The sequence below is a fragment of the Diospyros lotus genome, chromosome 7 (assembly GCF_014633365.1).
Source record: "Diospyros lotus cultivar Yz01 chromosome 7, ASM1463336v1, whole genome shotgun sequence".
Classification (NCBI taxonomy): Eukaryota; Viridiplantae; Streptophyta; class Magnoliopsida; order Ericales; family Ebenaceae; genus Diospyros; species Diospyros lotus.
In genome coordinates, this window is record NC_068344.1 from 32,954,879 (window position 1) to 32,976,691 (window position 21,813).

The 21,813-nt window shown below is 35.9% G+C and overlaps 1 protein-coding gene across 3 annotated transcripts; it reads left to right on the forward strand.

Moving 5' to 3' along the window:
• Nucleotides 1-2,155: 2,155 nt before the first annotated feature.
• Nucleotides 2,156-21,130, forward strand: LOC127805972 (putative chloride channel-like protein CLC-g). 3 transcript variants are annotated; one of them, XM_052342844.1, is made up of 7 exons: nucleotides 2,156-2,457; nucleotides 2,606-2,801; nucleotides 4,681-4,858; nucleotides 14,048-14,310; nucleotides 18,884-19,153; nucleotides 19,244-20,372; nucleotides 20,980-21,130. In XM_052342844.1, exons 1-7 carry the CDS (start codon nucleotides 2,325-2,327, stop codon nucleotides 21,112-21,114), a joined length of 2,304 nt encoding a protein of 767 aa, XP_052198804.1. In that variant the 5' UTR covers nucleotides 2,156-2,324; the 3' UTR covers nucleotides 21,115-21,130. The 3 variants fall into 3 exon arrangements, with proteins under 3 accessions (XP_052198804.1, XP_052198806.1, XP_052198803.1); XM_052342843.1 differs by having other exon boundaries at nucleotides 2,157-2,457; nucleotides 2,601-2,801; XM_052342846.1 differs by lacking the exon at nucleotides 18,884-19,153 and having other exon boundaries at nucleotides 2,601-2,801.
• The last annotated feature ends 683 nt before the right edge of the window (nucleotides 21,131-21,813 follow it).

Here is a 21,813-nt window from a genome sequence, read left to right on the forward strand (position 1 = left end):
GTACTATTAATAGAATTAAAGTAACATTAGATGATGCTAAAAAAATATTTATTAAAATGTCTAATGTGCCCCTAAATCTAAAATTATACTCACTTATTTGACATTTTTAAAATACAGACTAAATTGTTTACAAATTTAAAAATACAATAACTTATTTAACTGATATTGAGACCAAAATTTAATAACTTGTTCGACATTTTTACTCGATAATTTAAAATATAATAATTATCTTAAATCACAAGTTTTATTATACAAAATGACAAAGGAAGTATACTAATGACACGTGCCAAAGTCAAGAGTAGTTTTCCAACTTCGATTTGCCTAAACGAAAGCCAATTCTTTAAGGTTTTTCCTTTTCCTTTATTTTCTTAAACAAATCGATGTCAAAAGAAGTTTCCCTACCACCTCTTACCAAACCGAAATCAAAATTGGCGACAGATAAGCTGTCGCCAACTTGATTTAGCCAGCGGGCAACATTATATCTCCAAACATGCAGATGAATATATAATATTTCTTTTAACATTATCTTTAAAGGAGAATAATAAATATATATATATTAATTATTAAGTCATTTTAATTACAAAATTCTGTATACAATATTGATATTAAATTATTGAGTAAATTTCATCTAAATCCCCTTAATAAATTTATTTTACTAGAAACGTTATCGTCAATCTACTTAGTTTACAAGAAAAAAAAAAAAAAAACAGTCAGACTCGAAAAGATTCTCGTATAAATATTCTGATATTTAAGTCAGATAATAAAGATGATAAAAATCATATTCAAACCAATATAAAAAACGTGCATTTTTTAAAATAAATGTCTACTTATTTATACAAAGGTATGGAATAATCCTAAATAATTCAAGATTAAAATTCTTACTGATAAAGTCTATATTGACATTTTAAAACACGTTAAGATTAGAATTCTTATAGATGATATTTATCTTAATATTTTAATTTTTTTAAAATTAAAATTCTTTATGAATAATTATATATTCTTTTCGTAAAATTTTTGAAAAAAAATTAAATATTAAAATTATTTAATTTGGGCATTATGCGAGATCACCTTTTAGCTTAAAAGAATTATTTTAGAGTTTTAATTCTTTTTTTTATCTTTTAATAAATTTTGCTTATGTCACAATACCCTAATTATAGTACGTTGCCAATCATAATTCAAAAAATGACCTAAATATTAACCAAATATCCCACGGCCAGGAAATTTCCAAACCAAATTTTGTAGCGAAACAAACAAAGCCGTGTGTTTCCCCTCGCATGCAGGAGCCTTTGCTCGTTGCCATAAGCCGAAAAGCAAACCACATGCTTGTCATTTTCGTGAACAACTAGTCAGGAAGTGACAATTTTTATTAAAGGAAGAAACCAACCCCTCGAAATAATTCACAGCATTATTTCAAATTTAATAATGACTTTGGATCAATAAATATGAACCCTCCACGTGGTATTTGTTTGTGTAAAATAATTTTTGTTTCGTGTGACACATAAATTTCTAATCTGTACCTCTCTCGTGCTGTACTAACTGATTTTATACTATTATTAGTAAAATTTTATTACATTAATAAAATTATTATATTATTATTACATCAAATAACATAGCGTTTGAAGCAATGTGGCCCCTCTCTAATAAATCCGACGTGGGCAGAAACGACAATTCTCTATATTATTAGGAAAACACTATTTTGCCCGAAGAGAGTACTGACGGATCTATCGAATGTGATCGAAAAAACTCAAATGCTCTCGTCCAATCTTCGCCTTCCTCCTTTCTCTCTTCTCTTATGACCGCACGATCGCTGATTGCCAACACTGCTGCGCCTCGCCTCATTACCATTATCTCGCTTCGCTGACTATCGTTGCATCATTCGACAGTCGGTGAGACGATGAGACAAGGCGAGACGAACAGTGTCAGCGGTTGCGCGACTATGAAAAAAGAGAGAGAGGCAAAGGCTGCGTAGTGAACAGTGACATCCCTTGCATTTGCAAATTTATATTCTAAGTGGATGTATGTTGATCTTTTCAATCCTATTGTATAAACCTCTCGGTTAAATTTTTTTTGATCCTGTAGTAGAAGTCATATTATTAAATTAAATTGATTAACACTAAGACCACAAGTCCTGAACAACAGTCTTTTTCCCCCTTCCGACTGTTTGGTGTGGTGACATTGCACTAGTGCTGTTTGGTCTCCTATTCCTAATTGTGACCATATTTCTCTTCTGGCTGGCTCTCTTTCCTTGTTCCTAGTCGCTGTAACGGGCTGCTCTCTCTTTGCAGCGGCAATTCAATCGCTCGCGAGGTCGGGGATGTCGAACGATGCGGACGAAGAAGACTGCTCCCCTAGCCAGCCGCTCCTCCCTACGGCACTTCGCCGGTCGGCGTCGAACACTACCTCGCAGGTCGCCCTCGTCGGCTCCAACCTCTCCCCCATCGAAAGCCTCGACTATGAGTCCGCCTCTCTCTCTCTCTCTCTCTCTCTCTCTCTCTCTCTCGCTAGAGATATCGGTGCTGTGTGTTAATTTGTTGCAATTGCAATTGAGACTGAATGTCGGTGGTTTTGACTATTATTGTTGTTGTGTGAATTTTGCGAAGGATAGCAGAGAATGATTTGTTCAAGCAAGACTGGCGGAGGCGGAGCAAGATCCAGATAGGCCAGTACATCTTCATGAAGTGGACGCTCTGTTTCCTCCTGGGGACTCTTGTCTGCTTGATCGGCTTCACCGTCAACCTGTCCGTCGAGAACATCGCGGGCATCAAGTTCGTCGTTACCTCCAACATGATGTTGTACAAAAAGTTAGCCATTTTTTCCCCTAAAGCTCTTAATTTTTACTAGTTTAGTTTGTTATTTGTCTATAATTGGTTTTTGGAAAGGGTAAAAAGGTGGAGAATCGCGTGTATCATATCAAGAAGAATGGTGAATAGACTAGTCATTCGAGCCTTAAAATATGGACCATCCTCCCTAGTGGAGAGAGTATAGTTTTTAATTGCTGGTAGTATCTGTGTTGCTGGTTGGATATGTGAACCAAAAGGAAAGGGTATGTTTAGTGAAATGGCAACACGATTCATCTTCTTTTAACCCTTATACTATCGTTTAGGTGTTGTTTCTCTGGAAGCCCATCAACTAAAAGAATTTCCATATAAATCTAAGAAAACTAGTTAAGAGGAGAAGGTGGTAAATAGGTACAACCCAACAAAGAATTAAAAATTATTTGGGTGATATTGTTGATAATGTGTGGCCAATTGAATTTGATAAGCAAAGTAAACTATATAACTTAAAAACAAAAGCAATGCTATCCATTTATGTTCTACTTTTTTGCTACCTTTTAGTTATAGTCTTCCCATAAACTTATCATTATCAACTACACCTCATCCTAATCAAGTTAGGATTGGTGACGCAATATGCATAATATCAATTGACTTCTTAAAGTCACATTTACAATACAAATCCATGCAAATAATGTGGCAAAATTTTATATTGGATGTCCTTCCTGACGCAACCCTCTAGCAAGGGAATGGTGGGAAGTTCCAACCCCATCTTTATATAGAAAAAAATCATAAGATGGTGGTGAACGAAGATAATTGTTATGGCCATGTTCTATCACATAGTTGATATTGTGAAAAACAACTTGTACAATATGGAAACTTGATTGAAGCTAACAAAATAAATAGTTAAGACTTAATGTCAATTGAAAAGACTCCAACAGATGAGTTAAAAGCTAACAAAATAAAAGGTTACAAGCAGGTGCATCCACTGAAGAACAATCATGATTTTGGTAAAATTGTCAACAATGTGATGCTAACTAAATCTGTGAGGCAAAATAAAACTATAAAATGTAGCAACAATTCCAATGCCATCCTGCCATGTTTCAATTTTTTGCTACTTTGTGGTTTCTCATGGATAAGCCAAAAACTATAGCTAAAGATTTTTATCAGCTGAGAACCTTAATGGAAAAGCCACAAAAATAAACAAAAGTAGTGATGGGTGCATATGAACACAGTATGAGCCATGATTTTGGAGAAATGCCAATGATATACACAATTGAACTTGTGAAGCATGGTCAATGTGAAATATTTATAATATTTTGCCTGTATAAATTGGGAAGCAAGAGCAAACTCTAATATACCTTTGCAGTAACCTGTAACTTTTATTTCTTTGTTTCCTTTTTGGTTTTGCATTCTACACTGAACTAAAATGTCATTAAAAAGAAGTGAAAAAATCTGTCAACCGAACAAGATTCCATAGAAAATGCTAAAGATTAACTGAAAACTAGAAGGTAGAAATAGGTGCCTTCTGACAAAGAATGAATCATTCAGCGGGAAAAAAAAAGAAAAGTAGAGAATGATTCATTATTCTGGTGAAATTGTCAACAACATACTGCCAACAACATGTGAAGCAGAGGTAAACATTACATTTTAGCAAGAAATGCAAGATAAGCCATTCCCTTTTGACTTGTTAAGCTTGTTTAGTTTTGGGTTTTGGTTGCCAGAAACTAAAATGAAAAACTCATAAAGAAGCAAAGAATGAATATCAACTGAAGAAACTAAAATAGAAAACAAAAAATCAACCAAAGCCGAAGGCAGTAAATAGGTGCATCCAGATGAAGAAGAGTCATGATTTTGGGTGAAATATCAATAATATGTTGGTCTTAATTTGTGAACTTTTGGTTTGTAGGTATTTGATGGCATTTCTGGTATTTTCTGTATCAAATTTCTCGCTCACTTTGCTATCAAGTTTAATTACGGAATTTATATCACGGGAGGCTGCTGGGTCAGGAATACCAGAAGTAAAGGCCTACTTGAATGGAGTGGATGCACCAGGAATATTTTCCCTGAGGACCCTGGTTGTTAAGGTAATATTAGATGATTGGTTGCTGGATTTAATTGTTTTTCTTTTTTCTAGTGTTTGGTCCTGCATCTAGATGATTGGATGTTCAAATGGACAAACTCTTCAATGCAGTACCCCAGTTTGCAACTAGAAACAGATGAGAAATTGGAGCAAGAGAGATGCACAAGATGATTTTGATGACTTCTTTGAGAAGTAAATGATAATCATATTCAAAACTAAATGTAAAACTATAAATATAAATTACTTATTGTCTGTTTCCTTGGTCTTGTTCTGAGGCATGCATGATGAAGAATATCCATATTACAGAAGGATAAAAGAAAAATGGAAACTGTAAGCAAAATTTTATGTGGTAATTAGCTAAAGATGTTGATTGACAGAAAACTCCAAAGGTGATACTTTGGCAAATGGAAAAGGAACTCAATAAGGGTGTGCAGGAAAAAAAGTTAATATGTACTGGCTGTTGGGCTAGATTCACAGGTGTCTGCTTTTGACAGGGGACATCCTTCCTACAACATGTTCTTTAAAAGGGAGAGAGATCCTCACTTGGGATGTTGTTGAATTCCATGAATTATACAGTCAATATATCAAATTAGGAAATCTGTTGATTGTGTTCACATTAAGAATTTGGGACAATTTCCTTTAGTATTCATGGTGTGAGCAGATTTGTTTTCGTATCTGAATATATGAATGCCTCCTTGTCAACTACTCTTCTCACCTTTACCAGGATTATAGACCCCTTCACCTGGACAAAAGAAAATCTATGCTAGAAGATCCCTCATGGGCTTTTTCTCATTGCCTGGGAGTCACATTGTTTGCTATGGCTTCAAAGTCATTCTCTAGTTAACAATTGCCTAGTGGACAGTTTCTCAGGTCTGCCTTTGCAGCTATGCATCTCACCTATTTCCCTAAAATGATATTTAGAAAGAAACAACAACAACAACAACATATTCAGCCTTTATCCCACTATGTGAGGCCGACTACATGAATTCTAGACTTCCATGTATTTCTGTCTCTTGTCATATCTTCATTTAGGTTCATACACTTCATATCAAACTTTAATGTCTCTCCCAAAATTTTCTTGAGTCTGCCTCTACCTCTTTTTTTGACTAATTGTTCCATTTCATCAACTCTCATCACAGAGCGTCTCTTGATCTCCTTCTCACATGACCAAACCATCTTAGTCTAGTCTCTCTTATTTTCTCCTTGATTGGCACTACTCCTACCTTATTTCTAATTTTATCTTTTCTTGTATGGTCGCACTTCTATCTTAGCATCCTCGTCTCTGCTACGCTCGTCTTTTGCTCATGCTGGTATGTGACTTCCTAACATTTTGATCCATACAACAAGACTGGTCTTATAGCTGTTCTATAGAATTTTTCTTTCAGTTTTAATGGGATTTTACCATCACATAACACCCCTGATGCATTTCTCCATTTTAGCCAACCTGCCTTAATTCTATGCGTGACATCCTCGTGAATTTCTCCATCTTTTTGAATCACTTATCCCAAATATTGAAAATGGTCTTTTCTTTGTAAGATTTGGTCTTTCAATTTTATTATAACATCCTCCACTCTTGCATTCTTACTAAATTTACATTCCATATATTCTGTTTTCCTTCTACTTAATTTAAATCCCTTAGATTCTAAATTGTTTCTCCACAACTCAAGCTTAGCATTCATTCCTTTTGTTTCATCCACCAACACTATGTCATCTGCAAATAGTGTACACCATGGTACTTCTGTCTGAATGTGTTTAGTGAGTTCATCTATTACTAAAGCAAATAAGTATGGACTTAGTGTAAAACCTTGGTGCAGTCCCATTGTAATTTTAAACGGTTCAGTATCCCCTCCGCATGTTCTGACCCTTGTCTCTGCACCGTGATATATGTCCTTAAGGGCTTGTATATAGGCTGTTCGGACTCCTTTCTTCTCTAAAACCCTCCATAATACTTTTCTAGGGACCCTATCATAGGCCTTTTCTAGATCTATAAACACTATATGCAGGTCCTTCTACTGATCCCAATACCTTTCCATTAGGCGCCTCAGTAGGTATATAGCTTCCATTGTTGACCTACCTGTTACTGTTTTGCCTAAAGTAATTGAATGCTGGATTTATTGAAGAAATCAGGAAGAAATAAAGATGATTTGGCAGCAGTTAGTTAATAGGACATAAATATAACTAATTGTTTTATTAAGGGTAGATTTGACTTTTATGAGTTAGTTATTTTTCCCTTTGGTAGTTCCGCCCCTCTAGTCTATATATAGAAGGGTGCGGAGGTTAGTTAAGATCATCAAACATTCATATCTTTCATTCCTTGTGTTCGGATACAGTGAGAGGCGAGAGTAAGAGCTGTGCGATTCTAGTTCTTGTTGTTTTCATTAGAGTATTGTATTCGAGAGGCAAGGTGGGGTGAAAGAGGGGTATTCTTGTACTGGTTTCTTATTCGTTTCTAGTGGATTGTTTGCTTCTTGGATTGCTGGATGTAGTGCTATGTAAATGGCATGAACCAGGGTATATCTTGTGTGCTGCAATCTGGTTTGGTTTTCTATACTTTTAATTCTGTTTTTCATTATCTACTTTCAGTCTTCAATATTGTTTGAATTCGGTGAGGTTCTTGAGTGATTTTTGAGAGATCATAGTCTCGGTTTCAACAATTTGGTATAAGAGCTTTAGGTCTTTTTATCAAGAAATATCAAGAAACCTATAGAATCATTAGAAACCTATAGTTGAGTTGTCTATTATGGGTTCCGCGACCCCAGCTGCCCGGTATGATATTGAAAAATTTGATGGCACAAATGATTTTAGACTTTGGAGGATTAAGATAAAAGCCTTGATGGGAAATTTAGGGTTAAAGGAAGCTTTAGCACCCTAAAAACCTTTCCCAGAAATTGCTACTGCCGAACAAAGATTAGAAGCCAATAATTGTAGACAAGAAATCAGTGAAAGAGCTTTCAACATCCTAATCTTGAGTTTAGGAGATAAAGTCCTAAGAGAAGTGTCTAAAATGGAAACTTCCAAGGATTTGTGGGCCAAACTAGAAAGCCTATATATGACTAAATCCCTTTCAAGTAGGCTGTATCTGAAAGAAAAAAATTTTACTTTCAAAATGCAAGAAGGGCAGAAGCTTCAAAATCATATTGATGAATTTAACAAATTGTGTCTTGATTTGGAAAACTTAAGTATATCATATGAAGAAGAAGATAAGGCCCTAATTCTGTTGCATTCACTGCCTAAGTCATATGAGCATTTTGTAGACATTTTAAAGCATGGAAGAGATACCATATCTTTAGAAGATGTTATAGGTGCCCTTAATTCTAAAGATTTACAACAGAAAGTAGAATCTAAGAAAACTGCTGGTGATGCCCTTTCAACTAGGTATAGATTAGAAAAGAAAGACTCAAAGGCTAAAGGAAAGTTTAGATCGAAGTCCAGAAATGGCAAGAAAACATTTAGATGTTTTCATTGCCATGAAAAAGGACATATAAAGAAAAACTGTCCTAAAAGGAAGCAGGATTTCTCTGATAAAGGTAAATCAGAGTTTTCAAACTCAACTCGTGAGTTAGACTATGATAGTTTGGATGTTCTTGTAGTTTCAAGACATTCGGATGAAGTGGTATGGGTTTTAGATTTCGGATGCTCCTTCCATATGTCACCTCACATAGAATGGTTCTTGAATTATAAAGACATGAGTGGGGGGAAGGTTCTTCTCGGTAATAACCAAGAGTGTGGGATAAAGGGGATTGGGGATATTAAGCTAAAGATGTTTGATGGATCAATCAAAACTTTAACATTTGTTAGGTATGTCCCAGAACTTAAAAGAAATCTGATTTCCCTAGGAGAATTAGCTAAGAATGGCTACAGTTATAGTGGCTGTGGGGATATTCTTAAAGTAGCTAAAGGATCTCTTATATGTATGAAGACAGTCCTTAAAAATGGAATATTTGTTATGATAGCTTCCACAGTATGTGGAGATGCAGCGATAGGGGAAGAAAAGACCTATGAACTATCAAAACTATGGCATTTTAGGATGGCTCATATAAGTATCCAAGGGCTTAAAGAATTAGCTAACCAAGGGATCTTAGATTCTGGAAAAATAACATATTTAGATACATGTGAAACTTGCATCTATGGAAAATCTGTGAAAACAAAATTCCCTAAGAAAGCATTGCCTATCACTAAAGGTTCTCTAGAATATGTCCATTCGGACTTATGGGGCCCTAGTCAAACTCCAACTCATGGTGGAGTTAGGTATTTTCTTTCTATTATAGATGACTATTCAAGAATGGTTTGGGTTTCTGTTTTAAAAACAAAAGATAACACTTTTGATGCTTTTAAAACTTGAAAAATCATGATTGAAAATCAAAAGGGTGGGAAATTGAAAGTCATTAGGACTGATAATGGCTTAGAATTTTGTAATAAGGAATTCACCCAATTGTGTAATGAAAATGGCATCTTAAGACATCTTTCTGCCCCTGGAAATCCTAAGCAAAATGGTCTGGCCGAGCGCATGAATAGGACCCTCCTTGAGAGGGTAAGATGTATGTTATTCCATACTAGGCTTTCAAAAGCATTTTGGGGAGAGGCTGTTGTTTCAGCAGCTTATTTAATAAACATGTCACCTTTATTAGCCTTAGAGTTTAAGACTCCTTATGAAATGTGGTATAATCGTAAGCCAAACCTAGATCATCTTAGGGTATTTGGGTGTATAGCTTATGCACATATAAAACAAGGAAAATTAGAGCCTAGGGCTAAGAAGTGTGTGTTTATTGGTTATCCTTTAGGAGTTAAGGGGTATAAGTTGTGGAATTTAGAAAAAAGACATGCCTAGAACCATGATAAGTAGAGATGTAACCTTTAATGAAAATTCATTTATCGATCTAGAGAATAAAAATGAGGATAGGGAAGGGAAAGACAAAGCTGTAAATTTTGAACAGCAGCAACAGGATGCTGTTACTATTCAAAATTCTCCATTAGAACCTTTCCAGGACCAGCCAAGTGCTGGTGAAGAATCCTCAAGCCAAGATAGTCTTGATAGATCTATAGAAGTTAGGGATTCATCCAGTTATGATGAAGATCAGCACATGGACAGTGCTGGTTCATCCAGTACAGTTGGAGATCCTATTGGAGATAGGTATAATGTAGGCAGGGATAGACAAAGAAGAATAAGTAGGCCTCCAGTGAGATATGGATTCTCAGATCTGGTAGCATATGCACTCTTAAGTGCAGAAGAAATAGCAGGAGAAGAACCACAAACCTATGAAGAAACTGTAAGTTCTAAGGAAGCTCAGAAATGGCAGGAAGCCATGGAAGCTGAGATGGAATCCTTAAGAAAAAATGGAACATGGGTGTTAGTGGATAGACCTTTGGGAAAAAGAATTGTTGGCTGTAGGTGGTTGTTTAAAGTAAAAGAAGGAGCTGGAGATAGCCTCAAACCTAGATATAAAGCTAGGTTAGTAGCTAGGGGTTTCACCCAAGTAGCAAGAATTGATTTTAATGAAGTGTTTTCACCAGTTGTTAGGCACACTTCTATAAGAATTCTGCTAGCTATGACAGCCCATCTTGACCTTTACCTAGAGCAGATGGATGTTACCACTGCATTCCTTCATGGTGAATTAGAGAAAGAAATTCTAATGGATTAGCCTAGAGGTTTTGAAGTTAGGGGAAAAGAAGACAAGGTTTGCTTGTTGAGGAAGTCCTTATATGGACTGAAGCAGTTCCCTAGGCAGTGGTATAAGAAATTCGATTCTTTTATGTTAAGTCAAGGGTTTATAAGAAGTTCTTTTGATTGTTGTGTCTATCTTAAACATATTTCCACTAAAATAGCAATTTATCTCTTGCTATATGTAGATGACATGCTCATAGCAAGTCAATCAATAGCTGAAATTCAAAGTTTAAAGCTTAAACTCAAGTCAGTTTTTGAGATGAAAGAACTTGGTGAAGCCAAGAAGATTTTAGGAATGGAAATATATAGAGATAGAAAGAATAAAACTCTTCAGCTATCCCATAAAGCCTACTTACAGAAAATTTCATATGTTAGATGCAAAAGTAGTAAATATACCATTTGCTCAACATTTTAAACTTTCTCATGCTCAATCTCCAACAGATAAAAAGAATTTATTAGAAATGAAGAGAATTCCCTACTCTAATGCTGTTGGCAGCATTATGTAAGCAATGGTGTGTTCTAGGCCTGATTTAGTTCATGCCATGAGTGTGATAAGTAGATTTATGGCAAATCTAGGGAAAGAACATTGGATAGCAGTTAAATGGGTATTTAGATATCTAAAGGGGTCAATTGACAAGGTTTTGATTTATGGTGGAGCTGATGACTTTATAAAGCCAGACATTATAGGATATTCTGATGCTGACTATGCTTCAGATTTAGATAGGAGAAGATCTACAACTGGTTATGTATTTAAATTGTGGAAGTCTACAATTAGTTGGAAATCTAACTTTCAATCAGTTGTAGCTCTATCAACAACCGAATCTGAGTATATAGCTATAACAGAGGCTGTTAAAGAGTCTTTGTGGCTGAAAGGTTTGATTAGTGAACTCTTAGGATATAATGTGAGGATTATTTTAAAGTGTGATAGTCAAAGTGCCATCCATTTGGCCAAAAATCAGAGTCATCATGAAAAAACAAAACACATTGATATTAGATATCATTTTATAAGAGAAGTCCTTGAGAAGAAGGAGATAGAGCTTATAAAAGTTGCTGGAAGTAAAAATGCTGCAGATATTTTCACTAAGGCAGTCCCATTGTCCAAATTACTTCATTGCTTAATGTTGTTATAGTTTGATGTGTTTTGATTGATGTGTTTTCAGGATTATTCAAGAAGTGAGCAAAGCTAGAAGGTTGAAATTCCAGGATTACTTAAAGCAAAATGGTGGAGATTTGTTACTGTTTTGCCTAAAGTAATTGAATGCTGGATTTATTGAAGAAATCAGGAAGAAATAAAGATGATTTGGCAGCAGTTAGTTAATAGGACATAAATGTAAATAATTGTTTTATTAAGGGTAGATTTGACTTTTATGAGTTAGTTATTTTTCCCTTTGGTAGTTCCGCCCCTCTAGTCTATATATAGAAGGGTGCGGAGGTTAGTTAAGATCATCAAACATTCATATCTTTCATTCCTTGTGTTCGGATACAGTGAGAGGCGAGAGTAAGAGCTGTGCGATTCTAGTTCTTGTTGTCTTCATTAGAGTATTGTATTCGAGAGGCAAGGTGGGGTGAAAGAGGGGTATTCTTGTACTGGTTTCTTATTCGTTTCTAGTGGATTGTTTGCTTCTTGGATTGTTGGATGTAGTGCCATGTAAATGGCATGAACCAGGGTATATCTTGTGTGCTGCAATCTGGTTTGGTTTTCTATACTTTTAATTCTGTTTTTCATTATCTACTTTCAGTCTTCAATATTGTTTGAATTCGGTGAGGTTCTTGAGTGATTCTTGAGAGATCATAGTCTCGGTTTCAACACTACCAAACATGAAACCAAACTGATTTTCCGACACATCTGTTTCTTTTCTGAGCCTCTGCTCTATTACTCTCTCCCAGAGTTTTATGGTATGACTTATTAACTTAATTCCTTTGTAATTTTCACAGTTTTGAACATCTCCTTTGTTCTTGTATATAGGAATCAATGTACTCTTCCTCCACTCATTTGGCATTTTTTTTTATTTAAGGATCGCATTAAATAATTTCGTTAGCCAGGAGATGCCCTCTTTTCCCATGCATTTCCATGCTTTTATTGGTATATTATCCGGTCCCACCGCCTTATGATTTTTCATCTTTTTTAATGCTTGCCTTATTTCATTTGAACTTATGCGTCGATAAAATGTATAGCTCATATTTCCTTCAGAGTTACTAAGATGTCCCAACCTAACTCTTGTGTCCCTACCATCATTGAATAATTTCGTGAAATACTCATTCCATCTTTCCTTAATCGCTCCTTCATTCACTAATACATTTTGGTTTTCATCTTTTATGCATTTCACTTGGTTTAGATCCCTTGTTTTTCTTTCTCTTGCTTTAGCTAATTTATATATATCATTTTCTCCATCTTTTGTATCAAGTTGTTTATATAGATTCTTATATGCTTTTGACCTTACTTCACTAACAGCTCTTTTTGCTGCCTTTTTTATTTCTTTATAATTTTTTAGGTTTTCTTCATTGTTGCACTGATATATAGTCTTATAGCAAATTTTCTTATTTCTAATTTTCAATTGTATCTCTTCATTCCACCACCAAGACTCCTTAAGGTTTGGGGCTCTACCATTTGTCTCTCCAAGGACTACCCTTGTCGTGCTTCTCAGGGCAGTAGCCATTTCCCTCCACATTTGGTTTGCGTGTCCTTCTCCATTCCATTCCCTTTTACCCCTTAATTTTTCTTTAAAGATTAGTTGTTTCTCCCATTTTAAATCCCACCACCTAATTCTTGGATTTTGTTTTATGTAATTTTTTCTCTTCCAATTTCTCACTTGGACGTCAAGTACCAAAAGCCTATGCCTATGTTGAGTAGTCAAACACTCCCCCGGTATCACCTTACAATCCTTACAACATAATCGATCATCTTGTCTCATGAGGAAGTAATCTATTTGGGTGCTTGATGTGACATTTTTATATGTGATTAAGTATTTATCCCATTTTTTGAACCTAGTATTGGTTATGATGAGCTCATATGCTATAGTAAAATCTAGAATAGACTTACCCTCATTATTAATTTCTCCGAATCCATACCCTCCATGTACCTCTCTATAGCCGTTTCCGTCTCTACCTACATGACCATTTTCGTCACCTCCTATAATCACTTTCTCTCCTCTTGGTATCCTTTGTATGAGTCCCTCTAGGTCCTTTCAGAATTTTGCTTTTATCTCCTCACCTAACCCCACTTGTGGTGCATATATACTAAAGATATTCATAGTCGTTCTTCCTAGACTAACCTTCACCATAATAATCCTATTCTCTAAAGAAAAAATGAACTTAAGCATGCTTGCCCTGACTGATTCTCAGTCAAATATATAATAGATACATGTCTCATGGGGTGTGCATGTGTCTAATTTTGCCAATGATCTATCAGTTTATTGCTTCATATCTTCTCCTCATATTCAAAGAGATGTGAGAAATTTTATCTCATATGAATATCATTTCATATTCTTATCCAATACTTAGAGTTACACACTCGTTTTGATGTATTTACAGATTGTTGGTAGCGTTCTTGCTGTGTCATCTTCTCTTGTCATTGGAAAGGCTGGACCCATGGTGCATGTTGGTGGATGTGTTGCTGCATTAGTGGCTCAGGGTGGCTCAAAGAAATATAGGTTGACTTGGAAATGGTTACAGTATTTCAAGAATGATCGAGATCTGCGAGATCTTGTAACCTGTGGATCAGCTGCTGGAATGGCCGTTTCCTTTCGTGCCCCAGTTGGCGGGCTGTTGTTTGCTTTTGAAGAAATGGCATCATGGTACTGTTAATCCAACTGTTCTGTACTTTTTTTTTTTTGGTCTTAGTTTTTCATCTCCTCTGCTCACTGATTTGGTTATGCTAGAGATGTTAAGTGTACAATTCATATGTGTTCTTCGCCTGTAAGTAGGGATGGACATGGGTCAATAAATGGGCCCGGTTATCCGTTTAAAGGTAAAATAATTATGAAAAATTCATATTTATGAGTCATAGAGATAAAATTTATTTGAACATTTACTAAAATAAACCCTAACTACCCATTTAAAATTGAAATAAGTTTGAAAAATTCATATTCAAAGGACAAAGACTTAAAGACATATTTTAAACATTTATTAAATAGGTATGCAAATGATAAATGGGCGACCCATTGCCATCCCTATCCATAAGTCATATGAAGTAGCTCTTGCATATGTATGTTTATCCTACTATGTTTAGCCATGAAGTTTCTTTACTTAAGATGCTTGTTTTAGTGAAGATTGTGTATCTTTTGGGGTATCATCATGAAACTAGATGTGCAAGCTTAACTTGCATTAATGTATTGCATTAATAGGTTTTTCTAGACTATTGTAAATCAAAATGACTCAAAGTTTCACGATGTTGGTTGCAATTAGTGTTAAAACAAGCCAAGTCTCTAAAATATAGATGGAGGGAGATGACTATTACATTGTGATGTTCATATTTGGAAATCAAACGTTGTGATGCTTGTATGTTGAGTGATTGTTACATTGATTTGTATTGTCAATGTGATTTTTAGTACTCCATTAACATTGTGAATATTGTGCCACTACCCTTAACCTTAACTTGTTTAGAATAAGTTGCAATTCATTGGGGGGGGGGGGAGTGGGGCCTTTGTGAGAGAGAGAGAGAGGTAGAGAGGGTGGGAGTGATGGGACGAGGAGTAGTGTTATTAAAGGCGCACCATGGGAGCCTGAAAGTCTTCCAGGCGGGCGCAGACCAAAAGGCGCGCCTCAGCCCAAGGCGCCTTAGGAAAAGGCGCGCACTTTGGGCTTTTTAACTATTTTTAAGCTTTTTATTTCACTGTTTATTACTTTATTTAATTTTTTACTGTTTAGGGTTTAAATTTATTGCTTCAACTACAAATTTGACAATAAGTAAAAATGCTACTACTTCAAATGCTCCAATTGAATTTGAACTAGATGAAGATGGATAGGGAGAATTGAACAAATTCAAGGCATGCAATAACAAAATGCAACATTAAGTGACCAAAACAAAGAAAGATGCAAATTCAAGTCTAGTATATTACCTACTAAAAAAATGTATGAAACTATCATTACACTTCTAAGCCATAGAAATCATCCAACAAGAGTAGATGATGTGGAAGAAGATATTAGAGATGATGCTTCTAATGATGAAAATATAGAAATGTTTGGTTTTTAGAGTGGTTTTGTTTATAACATGTTTATTAAAATATTATTAGAAGTTATGACCTATTTTATACCTTTTTCTTCAACTATATTTTTATTTTATTTTTTATTAACTTGCACCTAATTCCACCAGACTCGCGCCTCACCTTGCGCCTCAGGCCCCAAGGCCCTTGTGTGTCTTGCGCCTTTAATAACACTGACGAGGAGCAAGTGGCCTGTGTGTGCTTGTGAGAGAGAGAGAGAGAAGCTGAAGCACTTTTTTTCCTCCTCTCTTTCTCTCTTCAGTGGCTTGGAGCTTGTATAGTCAATGTGGCAGCTGTGTGATCTTTCATTTTCCTCATAGGCAATTCATGCCATTACTTAATGGCAATAATATATGGGAGGCAATGGTGGTATAACATTGAAACACTTTAAAAATTGAATATGACTATTGAAAATAATTAAAAGTCATTCTAAATTTGAAAGTCAAAGGTTAATATCTTTTTGGTGATTTACCCTACACTTTTCCATGGTTAGAGATATAGGACTATAGAGGTTCCCTTTTCCATGGTTTCTTAGTCAAACTAATTTGTCTTATTTAGAAAAAGAAAACAAATATTTCTGTTGGGTCTAATTGTTGAGCTTTGACTCTTTTTATTTCTCATTGTAATATTTAGTGAGTTCATCCATTACTAGGGAAATAGATAAAGGACTTAATGCAAATCCTTGATGTAATTCCATTGTAATTGGGAAAACCTTTGTATCTCCTCCATATGTTTTGACTCATGTATATGTTTCATAATACATGTCTTTGATAAATTTTATATATGGAATTTAGACTTTTTTCTTCTCTAAAGCCCTCCATAAGACTTCTCTAGAAACTTTGTCATAAGCTTTTCTAGATCTATAAACATTGTGGGTAGACCCTTTTGTTTATCTTTAAACCTTTCCATTAGGCACTTCAACAAATATATAGCTTTCGTTGTTAACCTACTAGGCATGAAACCAAATTGGTTTTCAAATGATTTGGTTTCTCTTCTTAATCTTTGTTTTTTCACTCTTCCAAAGTTTTAGTTTGGCTTAGCAACTTGATTCCTCTATAATTTCTATAATTTTGAGCATCTCCTTTATTCTTGTAAATAGGCACTAAAGTGCTCTTTCACCACTCATCCATCATCCTTTTTGAATTAAGGATTACGTTAAATAATTTTGTTAATAAAACAAATGCTATCTCTCCCATGTATTTCCATTCTTTTATCAGTATATTATCTGGTTCAATTGCTTCACTTCATTTTTTTCAATTTTTGCTTTGTTCCATTGTGCATATAATGTCCATGGAACATGTAGTTTCTATCTTATTCAGAGTTGCTAAGATGCCCAAACATAACACTTATTTCTCTACCTTCTTAAATAACTTTGAGAAATACATCTTCCATCTATCATTGGTCACTCCATTATTTACTAATACTCTTTGGTTTTTCATCTTTTATGAATTTCAATTTGCTTAAATCTCTTGTTTTTCTGCCTCTTGCTTTGGCTAGTTTACATATATCTCTTTCTCGATCTTTTTTATCAAGTAAAAGTCATTAGCATAAATTTTCATGAGCTTTTTTACTTTGCTTCACTAACAGCCTTTTTTTGCTTCTTTTTTAGCCAAACTAGACGTCTTTAGGTTTTCTTCTCTACAATATTTATGTAAAATCTTGTAGCAAGCTCTCTTAGTTCTGACTTTCTCTTGTATCTCTTCATTCTACCACCAAGACTCTTTTTTTGACCTGGGACTTTTCCCTTTATAAGAATCATTTTTGCCATACTTCGAATAGTAGTAGCCATTTCACTCCACATTTGTTTAGCCTCTCCTTCGATGGTTCAATCTCTTCTACATCACACTTTTCCCTTGGAATTGATTTCTTTTTCATCTTTTAAATTCACCATCTAATTCTTGGGCTTAGTTTTGTGCCATTTTTTCTCTTCCATTATTTGATATGGATGTCAAGGACCAAAAGTCTGTTGAGTAGTCAAATGTTCTCTCAGTATAACCGTACAATTCTTACAACATGATCGGTTCTCTTATCTCATAAGAAAGTAGTCTATTTGGGTGATTGATACACAATTTCTATACGTGATTAAGCGTTCTTCCCTTTAAAGTCTTATCCATAATAATCCCCATTCCATTCTTTGCTTGATCTTTTCCTGAGTACTAAAGTTTATTTCCAATTCTACAAATATCTTAGCCTTCTCCAACCTCCAACCCATCTCATCTCTTGGAGGCACATAATATTAATTATTTTCCTGATCATCACATCTACCACTTCCATAGATTTCCTTGTCAAAGTCCCAATATTCCATGGCCCAACCCTTAATCTATGATCTTGGACTAGCTTCTTTACTCGCATCAGTTAATGAAAACATGAGAACCCTTGCAAATTAGAAACTACATCTGGGTGCCAAGGCAGCAACTCTTGACTTATGTCTCTACACAATAGTTGTGTAGCACATCACTAATGAAGGGTTACACCCGAACGGTTTCTCACTTGTCTAGAATTCATGTTTATTTTATTTGATCAATGAGTTCTACGTTGGTTTTGGCTACCTAACACAACTCCCCTCCTTATTTGACGGGAGACTCTTAGGTATGACATGAGTTATAAAGGCTTTACAGAAAATAAGGTCATAGCTAGCAAGCTAGAATTCATGTATTGGACAAACCTGCATGGTGGGATTATATGTTATTGTATTGGTTTAGTGGGGCCAGAGCCTGGACCTATCCAATGGTCTTGTCTTTCTGGGCGCATAGGAATTTTATATTGGTCTGTCTGACTAGCAGCTCTTCTGTTCTTATATTCCATTCTATTGAAGCCATACAAGTCAATGACTTGCTTTCGTGTAGCAGTGTCCATTTAACATCCATAAAGTATCACTTCACAATTACCTCAGAAGATTTTTTTTACAACCAATTTGGAAAGGCTAGGTCTAAGCTCCAACATGTTCCTTTTGCCCTTTCTGTTGATTGTGTTGCTTAATGCCTGCTTCCTTTTATTGGTATGTTTTAATAATTATCATATTTGCTCTTGCAACCATGTGATTGATACGCTGCCACATGCATTGGTGACTACACATGCACGTATATGTACAAATGTAAAGAAGTGTCAAATCCTTGTGATACATTCTTTCTTAACATTCTCTAAGGCATTTATGTTTGTTCTTCAGGTGGAGAAGTGCCCTCCTATGGAGAGCTTTTTTCACAACAGCTGTTGTTGCAATTTTTCTTCGTGCTCTGATTGATGTTTGTTTTAATGGAAAATGTGGGCTATTTGGTACTGGGGGTCTGATAATGTTTGATGTCACTTCAGCAAGTACTACTTACCACATTGAGGATGTGCTGCCTGTTCTTCTTCTTGGAGTTGTAGGGGGTATATTGGGAGGTTTATTCAATTTTCTTTTAGATAATGTTCTCAAGTTATACAGCCTAATTAATAAGTAAGCTTTCTCTCTAGCTAAGTTGGTCGGTGCTTTTTAAAACATAACAAAGATGTTGCCGGTAACAAAATCCTTGCTTTTCTTTTTCAGGAAAGGCGCCTTTTACAAAATACTTCTTGCCTGTTCAATCTCCATTTTTACCTCCCTCCTTTTATTTGGATTACCATGGCTTGCATCTTGCCAACCTTGCCCAGCTGATGCAACAGAACCTTGCCCTACTATTGGCCGATCTGGTAACTACAAGAAGTTTCAATGTCGTCCTGGTCACTACAATGATCTTGCCAGCCTCATTTTCAATACAAATGATGACGCAATCAAAAACCTATTCAGCAAGAACACTGATTCGGAGTTTCACTTATCATCAATTTGTATATTCTTTGTCACCTGCTTTTTCCTCAGTATCTTTAGTTATGGAATTGCAGTTCCTGCTGGTCTCTTTGTTCCTGTTATCTTGATTGGTGCATCTTATGGACGTCTTGTTGGAATGCTAGTTGGTTCACACTCAAACCTTAATCATGGACTTTTTGCTGTTCTGGGTTCTGCTTCACTGCTTGGTGGATCTATGAGGATGACAGTTTCCTTGTGTGTAATTATCCTAGAATTGACCAATAACTTATTGCTTCTCCCCCTTGTAATGCTGGTCCTTCTCGTTTCAAAGACTGTAGCTGATGCATTCAATGGAAACATTTATGACCTTATTATGAAGTTGAAGGCATTCCCTTACCTAGAAGCTCATGCTGAGCCATACATGAGGCTGCTGACAGTTGGTGATGTAGTCACAGGCCCACTTCAGGTATTTCATGCCATTGAGAAGGTTAGTAACATAGTACATGTCCTCAGAACTACAAGGCATAACGGGTTTCCAGTGATAGATGATTCTCCTTTTTCTGAAACCCCAATGCTATTTGGTTTAGTCCTCCGTGCCCATCTTCTAACGTTGCTAAAGAAAAAGGCTTTCCAGCCTACTCCTGTACGAATTAGTGATGATGCATTAGAGCAGTTCACATCAGAGAATTTTGCAAAGCAGGGTTTGGGTGATGGGGACAAAATAGAAGATGTAGATCTGACTGAGGAAGATATGGAGATGTTCATAGATTTGCATCCTTTTACTAACACTTCACCATATACTGTTGTGGAGACAATGTCACTGGCAAAGGCTCTCATACTTTTCCGGGAAGTTGGTTTAAGACACCTGCTGGTGGTCCCTAAAATGTCTAATGTAAGAGATCTCCTCTCATCTGGTTTCTTTAGTTTATATTGATCTACAGTCTCATGTATGAAAGATAACTTGAGGCATCTCTAGGATATCATAGGGCCTGTTTGGTTGAGCTTCCATTTTCATGTTCTAGTTTTAGTTTTCAAAAATCGAGTACAAAAACATAAAAATCACATTTGATTGCTTCTTCTGGTTTTAGAAAAATGTCAGAAGTCTTAAAACTTTTTTTCGAAAATATAGAAACACCAAAAAGGTGATTTCGGAGTTCATTTCATTTTCATTTTCGTTTTGCTTCCCTCCCAGCCCCTCCCCTCCCCGTACAAGGTTTGTGCAGTTCTCTCTCTCCTGCGACCAGAAAACTCGCCAGCTGCCCCCTTCGTCCCATGATCCTGCCAGCCACCCCACCGTCAGGTTCCTCTATCAGGTTCTTGTTTAGTCAAGGCTAGTTTTTCTAGTAATCTATGCTGAGTCCACTATTTGCTTTCCCTTCTACTATCCTCTCAAACATGAAACACAATGCCTTGCATCCTTTAGCTGAGATTTCCCTTTTCGCTTTCCCTACGCTTCTTTTCATTTTGATTCATCATTAGCTATTATTCCTTCCTCGCAGGGACAACCGGTGGTGGGTATATTGACGAGACACGATTTCATGCCTGAATATATCCTGGCTTGGCACCCTCTGCTGGTGAGAAGCAGATGGAAAAGATTAAGAATCCAGCTTCCTCGATGGGTTAAGTTCTTTTAGGCCGTCTTATAAGTTACACAGGAATACGCAGGTACTTTCTTATTGTCGTTGTGTAAAGAGTACAAAATCTTGCTCTGGGTCATGGCGTTTTTTCTTAATTTATAATAGATGCATTAGAGTTTTCTCTTCCAAATTTCTCTATCAAGAATCCTCAGCTGCTTGATACTGCAACACTGATTGAGTACTCATCTCTTTATGAGGATGGTAAACTTGCAGTGCAACATAATGAGCCCCTGAAGTATGAGTAGGCAATAGATAGTCCGTAGATGCTCTGATTGGACTGCTTGTATGGCTGCCTGGAAATTGTTAGCCTCCTCTGTGCATCAGTGACCGGCAGGTTTGGTAAACTCCATCTCGATTCTGTTTGTTTTTTTCCCCAGATTGCCCCCTGCTTTCCAAAGGTGGGAGATGACCCTTTTCGTATGTCTTAAGTCTTATTTTTTGTAAGGAAATTATTTCACAACTCGCACATTTCAATCACCGGCGATTAATTTTATTATTCCTATCAATACTTTAAGCCTTCATACCCTGATTCTAATGGATTAAAAAGAAAATTGTTTTAGCCCAGTTGCACTCCCTCTCGAGGTTGGTGTAATTGAGTTTGGACAATTTACGATCCACACAACTAAAGGCGATAGCTAACTCAGAACTGTATAATAATTATAAAATAAGTTACAGTAGAGTAAGTTCACATTTCAA

What these genes read in the sequence shown, in the direction of transcription:
- LOC127805972 (XM_052342843.1), top strand. Translation starts at nt 2,315, where the DNA reads ATGTCGAACGATGCGGACGAAGAAGACTGCTCCCCTAGCCAGCCGCTC. An exon ending in TGAGGACCCTGGTTGTTAAG is followed by an intron (nt 4,859 to 14,047) that starts GTAATATTAGAT and finishes ATGTATTTACAG; the next exon opens with ATTGTTGGTAGCGTTCTTGC. An exon ending in TTATACAGCCTAATTAATAA is followed by an intron (nt 19,154 to 19,243) that starts GTAAGCTTTCTC and finishes TTTCTTTTTCAG; the next exon opens with GAAAGGCGCCTTTTACAAAA.